Source organism: Sebastes umbrosus, chromosome 18 (genome assembly GCF_015220745.1).
Source record: "Sebastes umbrosus isolate fSebUmb1 chromosome 18, fSebUmb1.pri, whole genome shotgun sequence".
In the NCBI taxonomy this organism is placed as follows: domain Eukaryota; kingdom Metazoa; phylum Chordata; class Actinopteri; order Perciformes; family Sebastidae; genus Sebastes; species Sebastes umbrosus.
In genome coordinates, this window is record NC_051286.1 from 1,405,566 (window position 1) to 1,427,121 (window position 21,556).

Consider the following 21,556-nt stretch of genomic DNA (forward strand, 5'->3'; position numbering starts at 1 on the left):
TGTGTCACCTCACTGTGTTGAGCGATGCTCCTTCATGTCTATTTAGAGCGAGCACAAGCGCGAGCAACAGGACGCTGACTTTCCTTGACCTAACGGCCACAGGTGTCGCTGTTAACAAGCAATTTCTGATTCTTACAAACAGGCCCTTTAAGGTTGAAAGGAATAATAAAGTTTGCCGTCTTGGTTCAGACTACGGAGCCTCTGTGTTGTTATTTAAATAAATCATAAATATAGGAGAAACTCAACCCGTTCCATCCAACGTGATCGGTTGATGCTCTTAATTGTGATGAGAAAACTCAGAAAAATCAACCTCATTGAGAAAAAAAAGTATGTTGGTTTTTTGCCGCGAAATATTGGCGTTCTGTGTGAAAGTACTCATGACAAAAACAATAGTTCGACAAAATATATTGACTTGCAAATGAATTGCACCATAAAAACATACGGCCTTTATCCGGTGACCCTTTGGAGGGGCCCGTCCCCAAGGTTGGGAACCACTGGACTAAACTATCTAACTGTATATAAACATTGATTCTTCACTATTAATTATCATGAATAATAAGTCAGTTAATCAAGGCCCATTAGTCTTTTACTTTAAGTACATTTAGATGTGTACTTTTACCACAGGTGTTGCTGTTAACAAGACATTTCTGAATCTTACAAACAGTCCCTTTAAAAGAGCCAGCTCTTTGAGTCGGCTCGTTCGCGACCGTAACATCACTACTCGCAAGGCATTGTGGGAACGGTCATGGCGGATCCCGCTTGATGAACGTCTCGTCGTGGTTCTGGTTCTGGGTTCTGCTGGTTCTGGTTTAGTGTTCTGGTGTTTCTTGTTGAAACGGTTTCAGTTAGTTTGGTAAACTTAGTTTGTGTGTGTTAACCTGCTGGCAGCATGGCGTCCACCGCGGCGGGTAAGCAGCGGATCCCCAAAGTGGCGAAGGTGAGAAACAGAGAGCCATGAGCTGAGCTAAGCTAATGCTAACAGAGAGATAGCTCTACAGGTGAATGGAGCTCAGAGTTGATTTAACTACGTTCAGCTCGCATTTATCTGTAATCTCTGATGATAATATACATTTAACTATAGTTGTAGAGTGGTAACGTTAGCCTGAAGGAAACAGCATTAACTGTTACACAGTGTTTCCTGTCTGAGCTAACTGAAGGTTCTATTCCTCCATCAGGCTGAGCTCTGTCTCATTATTAATATACTGAACTGATCCTGTTGATCCTGTTAACTGATCTGAAAGGCTTGGTTTCACTCTTTCTAAAGACAAACATATTTATAATATGTTATTAATATTTAAAACATGGTCAGCTGATTTGGCTGCATAGTAGGAGGAGGAGTACTGGTAGTAGTACTGGTAGTAGTAGTAGGAGTATTACTACTAGTAGTGGTACTACTAGTACTGTTTGGATTATTGTTATTATTATTATTAGTAGTAGTAGTAGTAGTTTTATTTATTTATTTTTATTCTTGAGAGTATAGTAGGAGTAGTGGTAGTAGTATAGATTATACATTAAAGTGGTTTTATGTAGGTTTTTAAGTATAATGTCATCCCCTCCTATATAAACATTCATATACTCATAGAATCAGTTGTTTGCAGTCATGTTAGGTACACCTTCCTGATTTTCATATTTGTATAATACTGCTAAAACACTAACAGCCATGATTTGTTCCCAGTTACCTCTAAAATATTCCAAGTTTACTTAGTGAAACATTTTCTGTTAAATTCCTGTTTTGTGTTGACTGAAACTTATAACTTTATAAGCAAAATCATTATGTTATGGGCGAAGAAACTTCGACAGTTTCACAGGTTAAGAATAGTCAGCATTAAGAACATTGAGACGTTACGCTCACGACTGCATCAGCATCCTGTTAAAGGACTTGTTCTTGTTTTTCAGGTGAAGAATAAAGCTCCCGCAGAGGTTCAGATCACTGCTGAGCAGCTGCTGAGGGAAGCCAAAGAGAGGGAGCTCGAACTTCTGCCGCCGCCGCCGAAACAGAAGATCACCGATGAGGAGGAGCTCAACGATTACAAACTCAGGAAGAGAAAGGTAACTGCTTTCCTCTCATCTTCTTCACTGACGGCAGTGTTTTGATTTAAATGTGCAGCATTCAAGGGTGAAATCTGACCAAAACAGTTGAGATTCTCCAGCTCATATTTGACATAATAACATCATTACTTGTCCAATTCAACATGTGATTAATTTAAAAGTGTGAGATCATGTGATTATACTTCCATTCTAAGACTCATGTTTGCTCAAATACACATCAGAAAGACGATCAGACAACGTTGTTGTTTTGGGACTTTTTATTCAAACCATCGTCCGTCTTTTCTTTCAGGGGTTTGAAGACAACATCAGAAAGAATCGAACTGTCATCAGTAACTGGATCAAATACGCACAATGGGAGGAAAGCCTGAAGGAGATCCAGAGGTATTGTGCTTATAGCCAGGAAATTATATTTCTACCATTTTTCCCTTAAAGGGGCTCTCTGTAAGAATCACAAATAGCTTGTTAACAGTGACACCTGTGGCTGTTAAGTCAACGACAGTCAGAGTCCTGTTGCTCACGCTTGTCCTCACACTACGTTGACTAGATATAACTTTGTTTTTTTGTGTGTTTTGTGGAGTTTGTTTTGGAGTCTGAGTTGTGGTGGCAGCTGGTTGTTTGTTGGCGTCAGCGGACTCCATTTCTAACCAAACATTAGCTATGGTTGCACACTGTTAGCTGATATCGCCGTTATCGCTGAAGGAGGTAACACTGTGGTGATTGAGCCGATGGCCCACTGATGAAAGATGAATGATATATTTGCAGTATTATGAACTGGGTGTCTGTGGTGACATTTCTGGGGGGAAAAATTCAGTTTTTCTGAATTGTATACACACAAAAAATTTAACTATACACACAATTCTGAAAACTTGAAGCTCATATATCAACTAAAAGACTCCAGACTGCTAAACTCTAAACACATTGTTTTCACTCAAATAGAAATTCTAAATCAACCAGGACCGACATTTTTAGGATTGCCATGCGTGTCTTTGCTGTATATGTTTTCCCTCATCGCTGCTTCCTCTGGTTTCAGGGCTCGTTCCATTTACGAGCGAGCGCTGGACGTCGACCACCGCAACATCACTCTGTGGCTGAAGTATGCCGAGATGGAGATGAAGAGCCGGCAGGTGAACCACGCTCGCAACATCTGGGACAGAGCCATCACCATCCTCCCACGAGTCAACCAGTTCTGGTACGAATGGAGTTTGTAGCCTTGTAGTTTGTGCTTCATTTCACATTTACAGACAGACCCAGTCGGAGGAATCGATCAGATGAACTGCTTTATTTACATTTTTTGTGCTGTGAAAGGTACAAGTACACGTACATGGAGGAGATGCTGGGGAACGTGGCCGGCTGCAGGCAGGCGTTTGAGCGCTGGATGGAGTGGGAGCCTGATGAGCAGGCATGGCACTCATACATCAACTTTGAGCTGCGCTACAAGGAAGTGGACAAAGGCCGTACCATTTATGAGCGATATATCCTTTTGTTGCTGTTTTCACATGTAGAAACTGGAACCAGAGAATGTTTTGTGTTTTGGCTTGAAAAATGATTATAGAATGATATTTGTTTGAGGTGTTAAAAGCTCTTTAACTCCGCTGCACTCGTCATCGTTCACCCCGAAGTGAAGAACTGGATCAAGTACGCTCGTTTTGAGGAAAAGCACGGCTACATCGCTCACAGCAGGAAGGTGTACGAGAGGTCCGTGGACTTCTTCGGAGAGGATCATGTGGACGAACACCTCTTCGTGGCCTTCGCCAAGTTTGAGGAGACGCAGAAAGAGGTTTGTGCACAACAAAACCAACCAGCAGATTGAATAAATTCAGAGCCGTAGTCCCTTGCTTTCTTGTTTTGCTGGAGAGTTATTAATAATGTAGATATCCTGGTCTTTATACTGTGGTCATTGCTTCTCACCTCAACGTGCTGAATGTGTGAAACGTCCCTTTCCTCTACAGTTTGAACGTGTCCGGGTCATCTATAAGTACGCTTTGGACAGAATCCCTAAACACCAGGCACAGGAGCTCTTCAAGTTCTACACCATGTTCGAGAAGAAGTTCGGAGACCGGAGGGGAATCGAGGACGTCATCGTCAGCAAACGAAGGTTCCAGTACGAGGAGGAAGTCAAGGTATTTACCGTGGATCAATCAATGTGGTCACAATCAGGTTTTTACAGGGTTCCTACGCAGTATGGGAAAAGTATGGAATTTGATTTTAGTCTAGATCCAGGTCTAAATTAAGTATGGCCCGATTCTGTTTTCTAAAATAAAGTTCCTTCCTGTCCTCATCACTAACTGTTTCTACCAGGCGAACCCACACAACTACGACGCGTGGTTTGATTACCTCCGCCTGGTGGAGAACGACGCCGACCCCGACACGGTGAGAGAGGTTTACGAGAGAGCCATCGCCAACATCCCCCCCATCCAGGAGAAGAGACACTGGAAGAGATACATCTACCTGTGGATCAACTACGCTCTGTACGAAGAGCTGGAGGTCAAGGTCCGTTTACAAACCTTCATTTCTCTTCAACAGACCAATGAATTATCATTTCTAATGAATGAAGATGTAAATATGTCAGGTGTGTTAATTATGATGGAAACATTTGTATTCTTTTTGTTTCCTTTGTCAGGATCCTGAGAGAACGAGGCAGGTGTACCAGGCCAGTCTGGACCTCATCCCACATAAAAAGGTAATTCAGCTTCAGAGTGTCTGATTCTCTGTTGTTTCTCTGATAATAAAGAGAATGGTTTTATTACTGCAGTAAAAACAGGAAGCCGGTGGAGGTGATATAGAACCGTAAACATCTCGGTACCGTTATTAGATTGTGATCATCTTATGTTTTCATTCCAGTTCACGTTCGCTAAGATTTGGCTGCTCTACGCTCAGTTTGAGATCCGGCAGAAGAACCTGCAGGGAGCCAGAAAGGTCATGGTAAGATTCACCGCAACGGATCAATCAATCAATCAATCAATCTGTATAGCACCTGTCAGACAGGTTAGTGCAGTTCAAAGTGCTTCTCGGATGACTGACAAGCAGGAAATAAGAGTGGACCGTGAAAACAACGGAAAAGACAAAAACAATTTAACAATAAAATAAATGATTAATAAAATAGACAACTTCAATATAATAATGTAAGTAATTAAGAAAATAGAATAAAATGATACAACTTAAATACAATAAAATAAATGATTAATAAAATATAATAAAATAAGTGATTAATAAAATAGAATAAAATAAGTGATTAATAAAGTAAAATTATACAACTTAAATACAATAAAATAAGTGAATTTGTAGGTGGTTAAATTGGTGGTTACATTTAAAGAGTTCACAAATAAATGTTGGAAATAACATCTTCATGGATTGTCAGCAGAACAATAATATTTAGTAAATCTAAAGGTTTATTAGAGGTGAACATGTTCAGATATTAGCTGTGTTACATTTACATTTTCCTTTATTTAACCAGGTTCATGTTTCATTCAGATTCAAATCTATTTTTAAGAGATACCACAATTTAAGACAACTGTCCCACAATATTGAACAGCATAATAGAGTTAATAAAATATCTGGTGAAGATGATCACTTTACTTTTTAAACACTAAAATGCAGAAACAGGAAACTTAATAAACACAGATGCCTGATTCCTGCAGATGAACTCAGTCTGACTCTATCTGTGATCTCTTCCCCCCTCTTCTTCAGGGCACAGCGATCGGTAAATGTCCGAAGAACAAGCTGCTGAAGGGCTACATCGAGCTGGAGCTGCAGCTGCGTGAGTTCGACCGCTGCAGGAAGCTGTACGAGAAATACCTGGAGTTCAGTCCCGAGAACTGCACCACCTGGATCAAGTTCTCCGAGCTGGAGACCATCCTGGGAGACGTGGAGAGAGCCCGCGCCATCTTCGAACTCGCCATCGGACAGCCGCGACTGGACATGCCAGAGGTACTGATTAGCTTTATTCATCCAGCCTGTATTACCTACCTGTATAGTAGATAGAGTTTGGAGAAACAGCACTGGAGCAAAGTGTACGCTATATTTAGAATGTTTTCACCGCTTTACCTCGCTGTCAGACAGCCCTTTCTGACGGGGAACATGATCATTTGAAAGCGTCTGTATCTGATGTGTCTTCAGGTGCTGTGGAAGTCCTACATCGACTTTGAGATCGAGCAGGAGGAATTTGGAAACACCAGGAACCTTTACAAAAGGCTGCTGCAGCGCACGCAGCACGTCAAGGTCAGGACTGCACTCTAGCTTTCTGTGCTCACTGAATATCTGGAAAAAACCTTTCCAAACCTTCTTATCTTCATCATCCTCCTCCTCCCGTTCAGGTTTGGATCAGCTGTGCCAAGTTCGAGCTGTCCATCGACGGCCCCGACAGGCTGCAGAAGTGCCGGCAGATCTTCGAGGAGGCCAACAAGGGCATGAGGAGCTGCGAGGAGAAGGAGGAGCGGCTGATGCTGCTGGAGTCCTGGAGGGACTTTGAGAAGGAGTTTGGCTCCGACAGCACCGTGGAGAGAGTGAGGAAGCTGCTGCCGGAGAAGGTGAAGAAGAGGAGAAAGCTGACGGCCGAGGACGGGGTAAGAACCGAACGTCTTATAATGTTTTAGAATTATGGCCACGCCAATAAAGAAAGTTCAATATTAGAGTGAGTTAAACTATCAGACTGAGCACAGGCTTGATCATCTATTATAGATATATAAATATATAAAGCTCACATATGAGGATTTGCTGCTTTTCTCTTTTTTAAATCTTATATCTTTGAGGTTTGGACTGAACAAGACGTTTCAGTTTTTCGCTGACACGTTCAAATGTTGATGAATGGATGATAAATAATTAGCAGCAGCCAGTCGCAGGTGTTAATCTCAATCTGTTGTCGTGGTTCTTTCAGTCGGACGCAGGTTGGGAAGAGTACTACGACTACATCTTCCCCGAGGACGCCGCCAACCAACCCAACCTCAAACTGCTCGCCATGGCGAAGATGTGGAAGAGGCAGCAGATCGTGTACGAGGAGGAGGAGGAAGAGGAGGAGGAGGAGGAGGGTGAGGGCGAGGACGAGGAGGAGGGTGATGGCGAGGACGAAAGTGAGGGCGAGGATGAGGACGAGAGAGAGAAAAGTCCAGAAAAGTCTCCCGAAGCGGCTGAAGAGATGGCGACGACGCCGCCGTCACCATCGCCGACGTCGTCTGACGAGCCGGCAGCTCCTCCTCCTGAGAAGCTGCCGGAAACCGAGTCGGACAGAAACACTGAAGCTGAAACGGAGCGGGAGAAGACGCACGATGATCGAGACGACGACGGCAGCAGCAGCAGCAGCAGCAGCGGCAGCAGCAGCAGCAGCAGCGAGAGTGACAGTGATGATGATGATGGAAAGAAGAAGGAGAAAAAGAGCGGAGATGAAGAGAAAGATAAAGAGTAGATTTCCCCGCTCAGACGTTCATCCTGGATTCATTTTTCTACTTAAACAACGACCAGCTCAGCAGCAGCAGTCTTTATTGTACGACCATGTTTTTCTGCTTTATACAAACATCAACTCAAACTCGCCTGTCGTTTTTATTTCTTTAGAAAATGTTCATTTAGAATTTACAGGAAGTGAATATTTGATCCTTTGGGGAGTAAAATGTGTACAGCGTGGCTCTCTGACTGAGATGGTAATTAGCCTGTGTGACAGTTTAACTATGTACAATGGAATAATATTAATAATTCACATGTGATGATGAGGCTGCAGAGCGTCAGAGAGCCGGTCTACTGTTATTCGATGTCCTCCGGTCTGACAGGATGTGGCAGCGGGATGATTGACTTCTTCTCCGTGTCTCTGGACAGAGCTTTCCTCATGTCTGTAACAAGCAAATAGAACATCGTCAGTTTTTATAAACCCCGGCTGTGTCCAAAATCACTCACCATATAGTGGCGAGTTCACCATTCTGTAGAGCTGTCCGACTGTATAGTGAGGAACCTTTACGTGACCCAGTCCCAGCGTCCACACTCAGACTTTGAGGCACGTTCCCGCAAAGTGCGTGAGGGTTTCGGGCCGTCCTGCTGTCTAATCATGGAGTCCTTGAGGGCTCTCTCGCAGGCATTTTGAACCCTTTATGAACAATTCCCGTAAGACCCCATTTCTGCAGACTTTGTCTGAGCGAATTACCCACAATCCATAGTGTTGTGACTTAAATACAGGGTTACCACGATTACCAGGGGACGCCCGGGGGCGTAAAGAAACATTAACATTAAGGATTTAAGATGGAACATCACTCACTCTCACTCGCTATGTTACACACCTGGTTTATTCATCAACCACTTCTTTTAATATTGCTTAATGAAGTTTGACAAAAACAAGTAAATAGATTTTTTCTATTCTCGTAAGGCCTGGGTTCAAATAGACAGTAAAATACCTAAAATAAAAACGGTAACATGATATGTCGCCGCAAAGTGCTGTCCCATTCATATTTCTACCATTACGAGCCCTCGCAGTCTCTCACTCTCACCATTTACCAGGGGATGTCAGTCAAGTCTCTGAGGGTTCAGGGTTTAAGGCCTCGGGGGGGACACTGGGATTGGGTCTATATTCATAAAGCTCCTGTAATGATCTGTTTCTCTAACTCGTCTCACCGTAAGCGTCTTCGTCGGGTTCGCCGTTGCTGGCGGAGTAATACTCGATCACCGTCCTGTAGACGCTGTAGCCCAGACGCTTGTACATGTTCACCGCCACCTGGTTGGAGACTCGAACGAACAGATCCACGAAGAACCCGCCCTTCCTACAACACAACATTAAAGGTCACAGTGACACCTCTGTAGTGAGGAGATAACGATCTGATTTTCAAAATAAAAGCATCTTAACACAGGGTACCTTTTGTGTTGAGTGAATTTTAAACTTTAAAAACAACATGTGTTCAGATCTCATGGGGAAAATAGGTATTAATATATAAAAATGTGAATATTTCCTGGGCATCGATCGTGAAACATTCACACAGCTGAGACAATATAAGTCTGATATATTTGTCCTGATATACAAAATACAGAAAATCTAAATTTAGAAAAAGAATTGAAGGAGAAAATTTGATTTTTTTTTTTTTAATAAAACTGCAACAGATTTTAGGGATCTTATAAATATTTATTACCCATATCTCAACACGAACTACGTCCTCCTGTGTACAGATGAAATACAAATATTCCCTTTAGTCCACATGCAGCTTCTGCTTAATTTAAATATATTCATGATACAGTGATTTTAATTTTATATTTCGAAAATGGGACATTTCCTCAGTTATCAGTTTGTTCTTCGTGCTATATAAGCATAAAGAAATATGACAAAAATAGGTGTATGTAAAATATAAATTATGTGTATAATGCTACAACATATAACATAATATATTTAGAGAATTATAAATAAATGATAAAATAATAAATATACAAATATGTGCATCAAACACATACAATATATAACCACAGTGTAAATAAGTAAAATAATGCTGAGAAGTGGGATCTATTAGATGTGTTAAATAAATTTATGAATAAAAGAATAATATAAGAATTTAATAAGAATATTTATTGAAATGTACAGTATTGATTGCAGTTGAATTATTGGACAGTGAAGTGAGTATTGTTCAGGGTGTGATGACGTGTACGAACCTCTCTGAGATCTCCTCCAGCATCTCCATCAGTTTGGCGGCGAGGCCAAGTCTTCTGAACTCGGGCGCCACTGACAGAGCGGTGACGTGACCGTGCCACTCCTCCCGAGCCACGGATCCCTCCGCCTTCCCCATGACTAGAAGAGAGAGTCAGAGAGTCAACTCAGCTGTACTGAGGGGTTATTTTACTAAACCAAAACACAGAACAGTGGGGTGATAAAGTGAGACGTGTTGCTGTTGTGTAAGATTAATATATTAAAATATTTCTCAAGTGTTACGGAGCATTTCATATGCAACAATTACACAGCTTTTAATGAGTGATTTGATCCGAAAAAAAACATTTTAAGGGCCAGATTATTGAATGTAATGAACAACAGGTGTATTTCACAGCTTGTCATAGTAGGAGAACCACAGTGTAGGGACCTCACGAGACAAAGAGCCTTGGCCTACATGGGAAACCAGAGACCTGATCACAGCAGGAGACCTAACGGCCCAGTTTTTAAAATGTCGCATCTACATGTGAAATTTCATTTTGAACCCAAACAAGGACCCCCATTGGATGAGGCTAACAGGAAATGTGGGGTCTTTCCGGTGAAACGCCCACTATTCTCACAGGAGATGTAGGCACGCTCACCTGAATCTCAGCCCTTTCCACTGCGACTCACGTTGCTCCAGGAGGTACCCAACGCTGCGGCGTTCACCTAAAGACCGAGCCACATTTTCTGACCTCGCTGGACGAGTTAAGATAATGTTGTGTCCATCAGACTTTGATCCACATCCCTGCAGAAGGAAGACTACAGCCCGGCTTCACCAAGGAAGCCGAGGACAACCGTTCTTCATCAAAGGAAACGAGCGCACCGCCTTTTCCTTCATTTCTGGCTGCTTTCCCCTCCGCTGCCACACGGAGGTCCAGCCCGCCGTTCATCAGACGTCCAGACCACCATACCTATAGAAGGAAGACCCGGATCCGCGTCCTTCACCAAGGAAGAGACGATCGCCCCGCCGTCTTCACATCAGCTGCTTCCATCCGCTGCCACACGGAGAGCCAGCCCTGCCGTTCTTCCCCCGCTGACGAGCATCATAACGGCCCGTTATTGTCCGAGCCAGCGCGACGCCGCCGGACCAACTAACGACGATCTACTCCACTATCGCTCCGAAGAAGCGATTCAAGTAAGAGGCTTGTGTCTGGGCAGAGACTAGTGAGATGTATATTCCAATAAGTTAATAACTATTGTTGATTTATCCTGAACGTACGGACCGCCGAGTCCGTCTGTTGCTTTGTTTATTTAACTTGCTTTGCTCTGCTTTGCTTGTTTATGTTGCTTTGTTTACTGTTGCTGACTGTCTGATTACTGTGTGCTCCTTGTGTTAGCTCCTGCCAAACGTGAAGATCTGTAGCTGTAGTTTATTATTAAAAGACCAGTGCACGGCTGACTAACGAGCATCTGAGTAATAATAACCCAGCTAGTACATCTCTCGCGCGGCAGTTAGGATTCCTGCTGCTGCGGTGTTTACTGTTTTGACTGTGATACTGTTTTCAGGCGCTCCCCGCCTTTCTTTCCTCCACTTCTACCACACACAAACAAACACTTTGCCGACACGCGGGATCCCCGTCCCGTTCGTGCGCAGTCGGTAATTTCCGTGGCGCTTCCGCCACCAGAGCACCTCCTCCCTCGTGACGTAACCACTTCCGTGGTGACGCCGCCTCGGGTTTCCCTTGCTCCTCCTACACTCACACACACATAGACACGCCTCCTCACATAGGCTCACGCCATTACCTTACAGGACACGTGGGGGTCACACCCCCGTTCGTGCGTGATCTGTAACGTTCGAGCAACTCCTCCCTCACGTGACGTAGCCACTTACGTGGTGACGTCCACTTAGGGCGTCCTTTGCTCCTCCCACACCACACACACACATAGACACTCTTCCTTCACACCTCAACACATACACATTTGCATTCACACACACATCTCTCTCTCTTACACACACATCTCTCTCTCTCCCGCACACACATTTTCTTTTGCTTTTGTGTTTTGTTTAATTCTAGTTTAGTGCTTAGAGCTGCATTGTAGAATATCCATTTGTTTATTAAAAGTGTTGTTAATTAGTAATTACTGCTGTGATAAAATATTGATTTAGATTAATGTTGTTAGAGTGTTTATTATTGATTAAGATCACTGTATGTAAATAAATGGTCTTATTTTAAATAGCAGTTGTCTGTGTTTATTGTGCATTCATATTGTAATAACGGCTGGTTATGAGAGTTAGTGCTCGGATTCACCCTTCGCTATTCACCTCCTAAGTGTAAAGTAGTGTTAAAATACTGGCCTTTGGAGGGAATATATCCCCTTATGAGACTGGATTAACGTTTGGTTATTGGTCCCTGATTCCAGGGTGGTGCCCCGTTCATTATTAATGTTGATTAATAATTCTTATTAATAATAATAATTCTATGAATATTATTTATTAAATTAGCTAATAACCAAACCTGTTCCATTTGTAAATCCCTTACAAATGGTGCCCCGTGTGAGGCTCTCTGATACCAGTTATTGCAATATTCATGTACAATAATCCAGAATAGTCACTTTTGATTTATTAATTTTTCAAAATTTTTTGAATTTTTCAAAAAAATTTGATTTTTGAAAATTAATTTTCTTTTCAGGATTTGTCAAGCATATAATCAGTGTGGACTGATTAAGTGTGTATTAGTGGTTCGTTTTGTCTTATTTGTTTTTTTGTGGAATCCCTAAGCCATTAACATAAGCTGTTACTGACTAGAGGTGCTAAAGTGACTCATTAACATCCAAAGGATTTGAGTAACACTTGAGCCTGATAGCTTTAACAAATCTAACACAGTTTTGTAATCCACAGGTCGAATCCTCTTACCTGTGCATTTTTTCTTTCAGCAACATAGTATCAACTTTATATCTCAGGGTTATAGTTTACTAGCTCAGCCAAATGAGTAGTGACGACACCCGTGAGTCAGGAGCCGAGACTCCCCATGAGTCCAGCGATCCATGCCTGCAGGATGCGGTCGCTGGCCTCCTCAAGCTCTCCCTCGAGGAGAAAGATTATCTTAATAGCTACAGTGCTAGCACTGTAGAAAGTAAGATAATAGAGCTGGTTGAGTTTATCAACCAGCCGACCGGGAAGCCACAGCGCACAGTCCCGGAGGTGCTTGGTCAATTAGTCTTGTTGTATGACCGCAAAGCGCAGCTGCAAGCTGCCGAGCACCAGGCGCAGCTCCAGGCTGCAGAGCGCGGTAATTCCAACCTACAAAGGGAGGTTCGGGATTACCGTTTCGAGGTCTCCCGAACACAGGAAGATCGTGCTCGGCTGCTGGAGGAGACTGACGCCGCGTATGCGCAACTTCAGGCGGCCACGCAGGAAGCAGAGGCCAGAGTGAAGGAGGCACAAGCCAGACAGGTAAGTACCGCTGCTAACCTGTTCTCCTTAGAATCACCTGACTCAGATACGGAGAACGTTTCTGCTGTTAATCCATCCAGCCAAACCCTTGGCTGGACCCCATCTAACCCCATCACTCGTGATGGTCACCGTGCCCAAGTAGCGGCCCGCCCGATGGACACAGGTTTCACTGCCCTCCAGAAGTGTACCCCAATCCATCCAGAGCCGTGCTACTTTGCGGTTTGACCTATCTCCACCTCTATTCCGGACAGGGGTAAGTTACTCACGAGAAGCGAGTGGTTTTAGATCCTCATACGCGGACGATCGCTCAACGTCACGTAGCTCGCGACCTAACCCCAACCGGACTCCGCCCCCTACACGAAGGAGGAGCAATCGTCCTTCCCGCTTTGGTGACCCAAGCGACTACGGGTCTTCAGATGACTCGGACCGTGGTTACCCGCCCCGAAGTCATGGCCTGCGTACCCATCAGCTTGAGTCCCTGGCAAAGGACATTGAGCGCTTTGATCCCAGTAGTCGAGAGTCCAACATCGACGACTACCTCAGGGAGATCGAGCGCTGCCTTCTTGATCTACCTCACGCTTCGTCACGTGAGGAGCTAAAGCTTGTGTGGAAGACTACGGCTAGAAGCGTTCATGTCTTCATGGAATCCTTGGCACCACAAATCAGAGACCGCTATTCAGCCCTCTGTAATGCCCTACGAGAGGAGTATTCTCCATATACGGATCCAGCTTCTGCCACTCTCGGCGCTTTCGCAGTAATGCATAAAAAGCATGAGTCCCCGAGAGACTATTACAGACGCCTGAGAGCCGCTTACTTTCAGGGACGTAGCGCCCCGGGTCTGGAGGAAGAACAAACTTTCAAGTCCCTGTTCCTGCACAACCTCCACGAAAGTGTGCGTTATGATGTCACGATGTCCAGCAGGTCAAACAACCTCAGCATGCATGAGATCAGGAGGTATGCGCAGATGGCCTGGGAGACACAGACACGCCCTGTTAAGTGGCAAGAAGACGACGCCGCCCGTGTCCTGGGGATTCAGTCCTCTGAGAGCAATGACCTGGCACTCGAAGGCAACGAAATGCCTCGTGCTTGGGAAAATGCCAGGGTGACTTACCAGGGACGCCAACCACCTCGCCAGTATGGTAGCCAACCACCTCTCCAGCATGGTAACCAACAGAACCAAGGGGGTGGTAACCAAGGCTACTTCCACAATCAGGCCAGGCCATGGCAACCTGATACCTTCCAACCGAAGAGGTTTCAGTACGACCAAAACCCCAAGCAAAGAGGTAAGTATAATGATGCAGTCCCAAACCCCCCCAGAAGGGAGGGTTGGCAAGAAATGGAAAACATGATTCGAAAGTGTTTCAAGGAAGCGATGAGACAGTTTGGGACAGCCAGTCAACAACCAGCGCTGCCGGACACTCCAAAGAAGTCCGACGACAGCCCCCCACCAGTATGACATGGCCGGATCCCATTCTCTTCTACCACCAAAGTTTACGTCGTAAGCTGGAGAAGGGAACCAAAGGAGCCCACGTTGCTCCCTGGGACCGCCACACCGAAGGTACCGCAACCTCCATTCTTGACCTCCTTGGCAACCTCGTCCGCAAGGATAATGCCACACACATATACACCTCAGTATTCATAAGGAGCTGTATCAGCACCCTTGATCCGCTTGACTCCGGTTTTGAACTAAACCTTATGTGTTCCAACACTTGGGTTCCATCACTCTTCCGGGGATGACTCTCGTGCATCCCATTTGCATCTGCACTCATGATGCAGAGCCCATGCTCATCGGTCAGACGGACAAGCCGCCGTCATCCAGGAGTCCAGAGGACCCCCACCGATGCTCATGCCTTTTCCAGAACCTGATCCAGGTTCTGATCTTTCCTTCTGGATCCACACGGACCAGATAACCTTAAGCCTTTTGCACTTCCAGGAGAGAGGGCAGCCTCCACACCCGAAAGGGGGGGGGGGCAGTCCCCACTCTCAGAGGAAGAGAACACACCCATGTACACCTTAGAACACCACCAACCATTGCCTACCACGATGACGACCCGTCTCTCTACCTCATTCCCAACCTGAACATGTGTGCCAAACAAAGGGCATACACTGGGTTTGCCCGAGCAACCCCTTTGTTCAAGATGTAACAAACTACCTCTGCGGCCTGAGAGTTGACACTCCTGAACAGAAGTGTCAAGGTAGTATGACCATCAGGGATGAGACCACGGAGACACGGGTGGAACGGGCTGGCAATCGCTGGCTTGTGAGTACATCGGCCACCGAAGCCCTATTGTGTCATGACCGCCATGATACAGCCACTAAACTAACACTACCTAACCAGACAGTGTTTTTAACAATTCCATTGAGAGCTACAATATACATCGATGACATTGTCCTCCATCATCTCAACCCCGACAGACATGACGTGGAGATTGAGATCATGGACGCGTTCAGAGGTCACGATCTCACAATAGGCGACACCCTTCAACAGCAGCTTCTGGCTGAAGGGACTAAATTGGTTCAGTTCAGTCTCAAACCGACTGGACTTACCACCACATTTTCGTCACATATGAATGGGTTATCGTCCTATCAAGATCATCCGATGAATTGGATAGCCCTGGTGCTTTTGCTTGGTGGTTGGATCATCACGGCCATCGCTGCACACAGCATGTACAAGTACATCCAGACACTACAGGCCAAACTAGATTAACTTCTGTTTGTGTCACCAAGCGTCATACATCAGCCATCAACCACACCTCTAACTGGCTCCACCCCTCTCAAGGAGTAAGTTGGTTAACCCTAACCCTAATTCTTTCCTCCCTCTCTGAGCAGCAAAGAATGTGATAAGATTGGTGTTTCCCTCAGGTTGAATGATGTATAAATGTAAAACAATGCAACAAGAAATAGATAAGTCATCTGCCCAGATACTAGAGCCTCTGTAAAACGTCATGCGCTGAACGGCATGGACTACTCCAACCCTTTCCCACTCAGGAATATGGACTGTAACCCTCAGGTTACCATCACCTACATGGACTGTTCGGCCCATTCATGCTCTAAAGACCGGGACCTGCGTCCCACTCTTCAGAACAAAGGGGGACTGTAGGGACCTCACGAGACAAAGAGCCTTGGCCTACATGGGAAACCAGAGACCTGATCACAGCAGGAGACCTAACGGCCCAGTTTTTAAAATGTCGCATCTACATGTGAAATTTCATTTTGAACCCAAACAAGGACCCCCATTGGATGAGGCTAACAGGAAATGTGGGGTCTTTCCGGTGAAACGCCCACTATTCTCACAGGAGATGTAGGCACGCTCACCTGAATCTCAGCCCTTTCCACTGCGACTCACGTTGCTCCAGGAGGTACCCAACGCTGCGGCGTTCACCTAAAGACCGAGCCACATTTTCTGACCTCGCTGGACGAGTTAAGATAATGTTGTGTCCATCAGACTTTGATCCACATCCCTGCAGAAGGAAGACTACAGCCCGGCTTCACCAAGGAAGCCGAGGACAACCGTTCTTCATCAAAGGAAACGAGCGCACCGCCTTTTCCTTCATTTCTGGCTGCTTTCCCCTCCGCTGCCACACGGAGGTCCAGCCCGCCGTTCATCAGACGTCCAGACCACCATACCTATAGAAGGAAGACCCGGATCCGCGTCCTTCACCAAGGAAGAGACGATCGCCCCGCCGTCTTCACATCAGCTGCTTCCATCCGCTGCCACACGGAGAGCCAGCCCTGCCGTTCTTCCCCCGCTGACGAGCATCATAACGGCCCGTTATTGTCCGAGCCAGCGCGACGCCGCCGGACCAACTAACGACGATCTACTCCACTATCGCTCCGAAGAAGCGATTCAAGTAAGAGGCTTGTGTCTGGGCAGAGACTAGTGAGACTGTATATTCCAATAAGTTAATAACTATTGTTGATTTATCCTGAACGTACGGACCGCCGAGTCCGTCTGTTGGTTTTGTTTATTTAACTTGCTTTGCTCTGCTTTGCTTGTTTATGTTGCTTTGTTTACTGTTGCTGACTGTCTGATTACTGTGTGCTCCTTGTGTTAGCTCCTGCCAAACGTGAAGATCTGTAGCTGTAGTTTATTATTAAAAGACCAGTGCACGGCTGACTAACGAGCATCTGAGTAATAATAACCCAGCTAGTACATCTCTCGCGCGGCAGTTAGGATTCCTGCTGCTGCGGTGTTTACTGTTTTGACTGTGATACTGTTTTCAGGCGCTCCCCGCCTTTCTTTCCTCCACTTCTACCACACACAAACAAACACTTTGCCGACACGCGGGATCCCCGTCCCGTTCGTACGCAGTCGGTAATTTCCGTGGCGCTTCCGCCACCAGAGCACCTCCTCCCTCGTGACGTAACCACTTCCGTGGTGACGCCGCCTCGGGTTTCCCTTGCTCCTCCTACACTCACACACACATAGACACGCCTCCTCACATAGGCTCACGCCATTACCTTACAGGACACGTGGGGGTCACACCCCCGTTCGTGCGTGATCTGTAACGTTCGAGCAACTCCTCCCTCACGTGACGTAGCCACTTACGTGGTGACGTCCACTTAGGGCGTCCTTTGCTCCTCCCACACCACACACACACATAGACACTCTTCCTTCACACCTCAACACATACACATTTGCATTCACACACACATCTCTCTCTCTTACACACACATCTCTCTCTCTCCCGCACACACATTTTCTTTTGCTTTTGTGTTTTGTTTAATTCTAGTTTAGTGCTTAGAGCTGCATTGTAGAATATCCATTTGTTTATTAAAAGTGTTGTTAATTAGTAATTACTGCTGTGATAAAATATTGATTTAGATTAATGTTGTTAGAGTGTTTATTATTGATTAAGATCACTGTATGTAAATAAATGGTCTTATTTTAAATAGCAGTTGTCTGTGTTTATTGTGCATTCATATTGTAATAACGGCTGGTTATGAGAGTTAGTGCTCGGATTCACCCTTCGCTATTCACCTCCTAAGTGTAAAGTAGTGTTAAAATACTGGCCTTTGGAGGGAATATATCCCCTTATGAGACTGGATTAACGTTTGGTTATTGGTCCCTGATTCCAGGGTGGTGCCCCGTTCATTATTAATGTTGATTAATAATTCTTATTAATAATAATAATTCTATGAATATTATTTATTAAATTAGCTAATAACCAAACCTGTTCCATTTGTAAATCCCTTACAACAGGTATTACTAATAACAGTAACGATGGCTCCAGTTAATTCAAGAGTCCAGTAAGACAGAGACAGTTTGAGCAGCATGCATGATACCAGGACCTGATAAATGGAAAATCAGCAGACATTGCGTCATACACAACCAACATCTGAGCTTCCTACCAACAGGTAAACACACCTGAGGACTTTTCACATTAATGTGTCAAATTAAATTAAATTAAATTAAATTAAATTAAATTAAAATAAAATAAATAAATAAAATCTATTGAAGCAGCAGCTTCACTGTGATGGAAACCTCCTCTGGAGCACAATTTCTTTATTGTAAAATAAAAATAAAACAAAGTATAGCTAAAAAATAAAATAATCAAGTAAAGGACAATCTAATGAATCCTAAATAATAAAGATATGTGTTTAAAAACTTACTGTATCCCATCAGTTCACCACCAGGAGCCTCAGCAACGATGAAGTACTCTGGCCAGTGAGCCAGGTATTGGAGGTAAAAAGGGATCCCATACTGGAGGTCAAAGGTCAAAGAAAAATACACACTTTCTGTTACATATAAGGAAGTTTTAATTTATGACATGACAATAAAGCTAAGTGTGAAATGACAGATTATAACATATATTACAACAGATATTCATGTTAAAATGAAGGATACAGTTTCTGTCAGAGGGTCCAGGTTACTGTTGAATAAAACACACAAACATCAGTTAATAAAATCATTAATTGTTCATCTGTTTTATGCATAAAGTCAATAATAATTATTCTACAAGACTACTAATATTTTTTTATGAAAACACAAACCAAACTCAATTGAATAATTTCACATTTCTCATTTAACATCTTATCTATTAATTTAAATGTTGCAAAAGACTAAATGTTATGAATTTCATGCCAAATAGGGAATATCTGTTCCAACCAAACCCCATGATTTTTATATGACATTATTCACTAACGTCCTAGCCAGGTTAGCTAAATAGCTAGCGTCAGCAGGCAAACATATTCCACTTTTTAATAAAAAGACAGTTATCTGACTGATTAAATGTAAGCCGAACAGGTCAGAAGATAATAACAATTCACAATGTGTTTTAGTTGGGCATTAAAGAGTATAGTTATTGCTGGTAGCAATGCGACAACTACAATATGGATTTATTTGAATGGAGTTTGGTACAGCCTGGTTAGCCATGCTGCATAGCAACAACAGGAAGTGCAGATGACACATAAAACACAAGACAACTTATTAATAAATAGAACAAATAAATTACCAATATTTCACTCACATATTGTTGAATTTAAATAGATCATCGCAGGTAAAAGGTCTTAATGTTGTCATCCTGGCTGGCTGCTCTGTGACCTTTGACCTCACAGAGGAGAAGAGAGACTTTAAAAGGAAAGAAGAAGAAGAAGAGCAGCGCCCCCTGGCGACCTGGAGGTACTACAACTGGAATATAATAATAATAATACACATATTAGGCACAAAAGCACTCAGTTAGCAGTTTGGTAACACTTTATAATAATTATCATTAATTAATGGTAAATTAATAGTTAAATAAACGTTAGTATAGTATAGTAATAGTTATCTTATTTGTTTATTTGTTCATTTGTTAATTGTTTTTTGCACAATTTAAGACTATACAACATAACAAAAAAATAAATGAATAATATAAAGTGCAGGGAGAGGCAAGAAACCCACCTGGCTTATCTGAAGCCTCCACCTAGAGACCAGATTAATATAAAGAAATAATATGACTACATAATAGTGATAACAAACAAGTAGGACAAGATATATATAATAACAACAATAACAATACAGTAAAAATATAAAAAAAAGACAAGTGTGTGCGTGTGTGTGTGTGTTGCGTGGAAGTGTATGGTTAATGTTTGTGAGGAGGATATTGATTTAAATATCTATAAAGATTTCTGGGCAATCATAACCAAACAACATTGTGAGTGGGAAAAAAATCAAAAACATAAAAACAGATAAAAATAGAGATAGTGCAATATAAATATAAAGAAAAAATAAAGAAACACCTAGTTATTAAATATTCTGCATTTTTATTCCAGTTTGACTTCACTGATAATTTACTGTTAGTTACCACCATCTGCTGTTGAAATAATGAACAGCACCTAACTTTTATGAAACTGCTGAAAACCATTTATTAAAGGTGTTATTGATTACATTGATAACATTCAGCCTGGCATTCTTAAAAACAAGTGGTTGTCAGAAACTTACCGTCAAATACAGACATTTTTTTCAGCACTAACTGACAACTTGATCACTGATGACCCCGAGACGTTGTTTTACTGTTAGCTCTCAAGCCTTATTAGAAACCAAACGTCACATATCTTCCACAGAGATTAACAAAACATTCATTTTGGACCCGCCAACAATTTTTAAATGATTAATTCACAATTCATAACAATAAAAAAACATGAATATGATCATGTAAGGCCAGATATTATAAAGGACAAGTTTACCAAAGTTGCAAAAAACATATTTTCTTACTAACTATGTACCCACACAGATATATTTGCTTTTATTTGTCCAGGTTTTGAGAGCCATCAAGACAATGGAGGTGAACAGAATTATTGTTATCATTAGTAGTAGTAGTAGTAGTTTTATTTATTTATTTTTTATTCTTGACAGTTGCTGTTTGGATTATTATTATTATTATTATTATTATTATTATTATTGTTATTATTATTATTATTAGTAGTAGTAGTTTTATTTGCTGTATTTATTTTATTCTTGAGAGTTTCTGTTTGGATTATTACTATTATTATTATTGATATTATTAATAGTAGTAGTAGTTTTATTTATTTATTTTTTAATTCTTGAGAGTTTTTGTTTGGATTATTATTATTATTATTATTATTATAATTATTATAATTATTATTATTATTATTAAAAGTAGTAGTAGTAGTAGTAGTAGTTTTATCTATTTTTAATTCTTGAGAGTTTCTGTTTGGATTATTATTATTATTATTATTATTTTTATTATTATTAGTAGTAGTAGTAGTAGTACTTTAATTACCTATATATAAATATTTGTGGCAGCTGCCAATTCTCTGGTGCTTGCTGTTGTTTCCCTTTTCCCTGGTGTTTTTTTTGGTTGAGTTGCTGAGTGATTAGAGGGTTATTCAGTTCACCTGTTGGGCAGGGTGTGGGGACTGGCTCTTAAATGATAGTTGAGAGCAGCTTGGTGCATTCCCCTCTTGGCCAATCAGGGTGTAACGACGCCCTTTCTGTAGGGCTTAAAAGAGGAGGGAAACTGCACACC

General features: G+C 42.8%; 2 protein-coding genes across 3 annotated transcripts; one reads left to right on the top strand and one right to left on the bottom strand.

Annotated features, from left to right (window-relative positions):
• The first annotated feature begins 703 nt into the window (after positions 1–703).
• On the top strand, positions 704–7,567 carry crnkl1 (crooked neck pre-mRNA splicing factor 1). Of its 2 annotated transcripts, XM_037750863.1 has the most exons (15): positions 704–937; positions 1,897–2,049; positions 2,339–2,430; positions 3,080–3,238; positions 3,355–3,521; positions 3,648–3,826; positions 3,999–4,169; positions 4,348–4,539; positions 4,670–4,729; positions 4,891–4,971; positions 5,737–5,976; positions 6,166–6,267; positions 6,363–6,611; positions 6,923–7,045; positions 7,079–7,567. In XM_037750863.1, exons 1-15 carry the CDS (start codon positions 890–892, stop codon positions 7,445–7,447), a joined length of 2,385 nt encoding a protein of 794 aa, XP_037606791.1. In that variant the 5' UTR covers positions 704–889; the 3' UTR covers positions 7,448–7,567. The 2 variants fall into 2 exon arrangements, with proteins under 2 accessions (XP_037606791.1, XP_037606790.1); XM_037750862.1 differs by having other exon boundaries at positions 6,923–7,567.
• On the bottom strand, positions 7,505–19,674 carry naa20 (N-alpha-acetyltransferase 20, NatB catalytic subunit). Its single transcript, XM_037750864.1, has 6 exons — positions 19,556–19,674; positions 18,934–18,958; positions 18,699–18,789; positions 9,658–9,793; positions 8,638–8,783; positions 7,505–7,865 (listed from the first exon to the last, which is right to left on the bottom strand). Exons 1-6 carry the CDS (start codon positions 19,606–19,608, stop codon positions 7,780–7,782), a joined length of 537 nt encoding a protein of 178 aa, XP_037606792.1. The 5' UTR covers positions 19,609–19,674; the 3' UTR covers positions 7,505–7,779.
• Positions 19,675–21,556: the final 1,882 nt, after the last annotated feature.

Coding starts and splice junctions, on each gene's coding strand:
- naa20 (XM_037750864.1), bottom strand. CDS start 19,608: ATGACAACATTAAGACCTTTTACCTGCGATGATCTATTTAAATTCAAC. Junction 18,790..18,933: donor TGGACCCTCTGACAGAAACT/GTATCCTTCATT, acceptor TTTGACCTCCAG/TATGGGATCCCTTTTTACCT. Junction 9,794..18,698: donor TGGTGAACTGATGGGATACA/GTAAGTTTTTAA, acceptor TCTCTCTTCTAG/TCATGGGGAAGGCGGAGGGA.
- crnkl1 (XM_037750862.1), top strand. CDS start 890: ATGGCGTCCACCGCGGCGGGTAAGCAGCGGATCCCCAAAGTGGCGAAG. Junction 4,730..4,890: donor ACCTCATCCCACATAAAAAG/GTAATTCAGCTT, acceptor TTTTCATTCCAG/TTCACGTTCGCTAAGATTTG. Junction 4,972..5,736: donor AGGGAGCCAGAAAGGTCATG/GTAAGATTCACC, acceptor CCTCTTCTTCAG/GGCACAGCGATCGGTAAATG.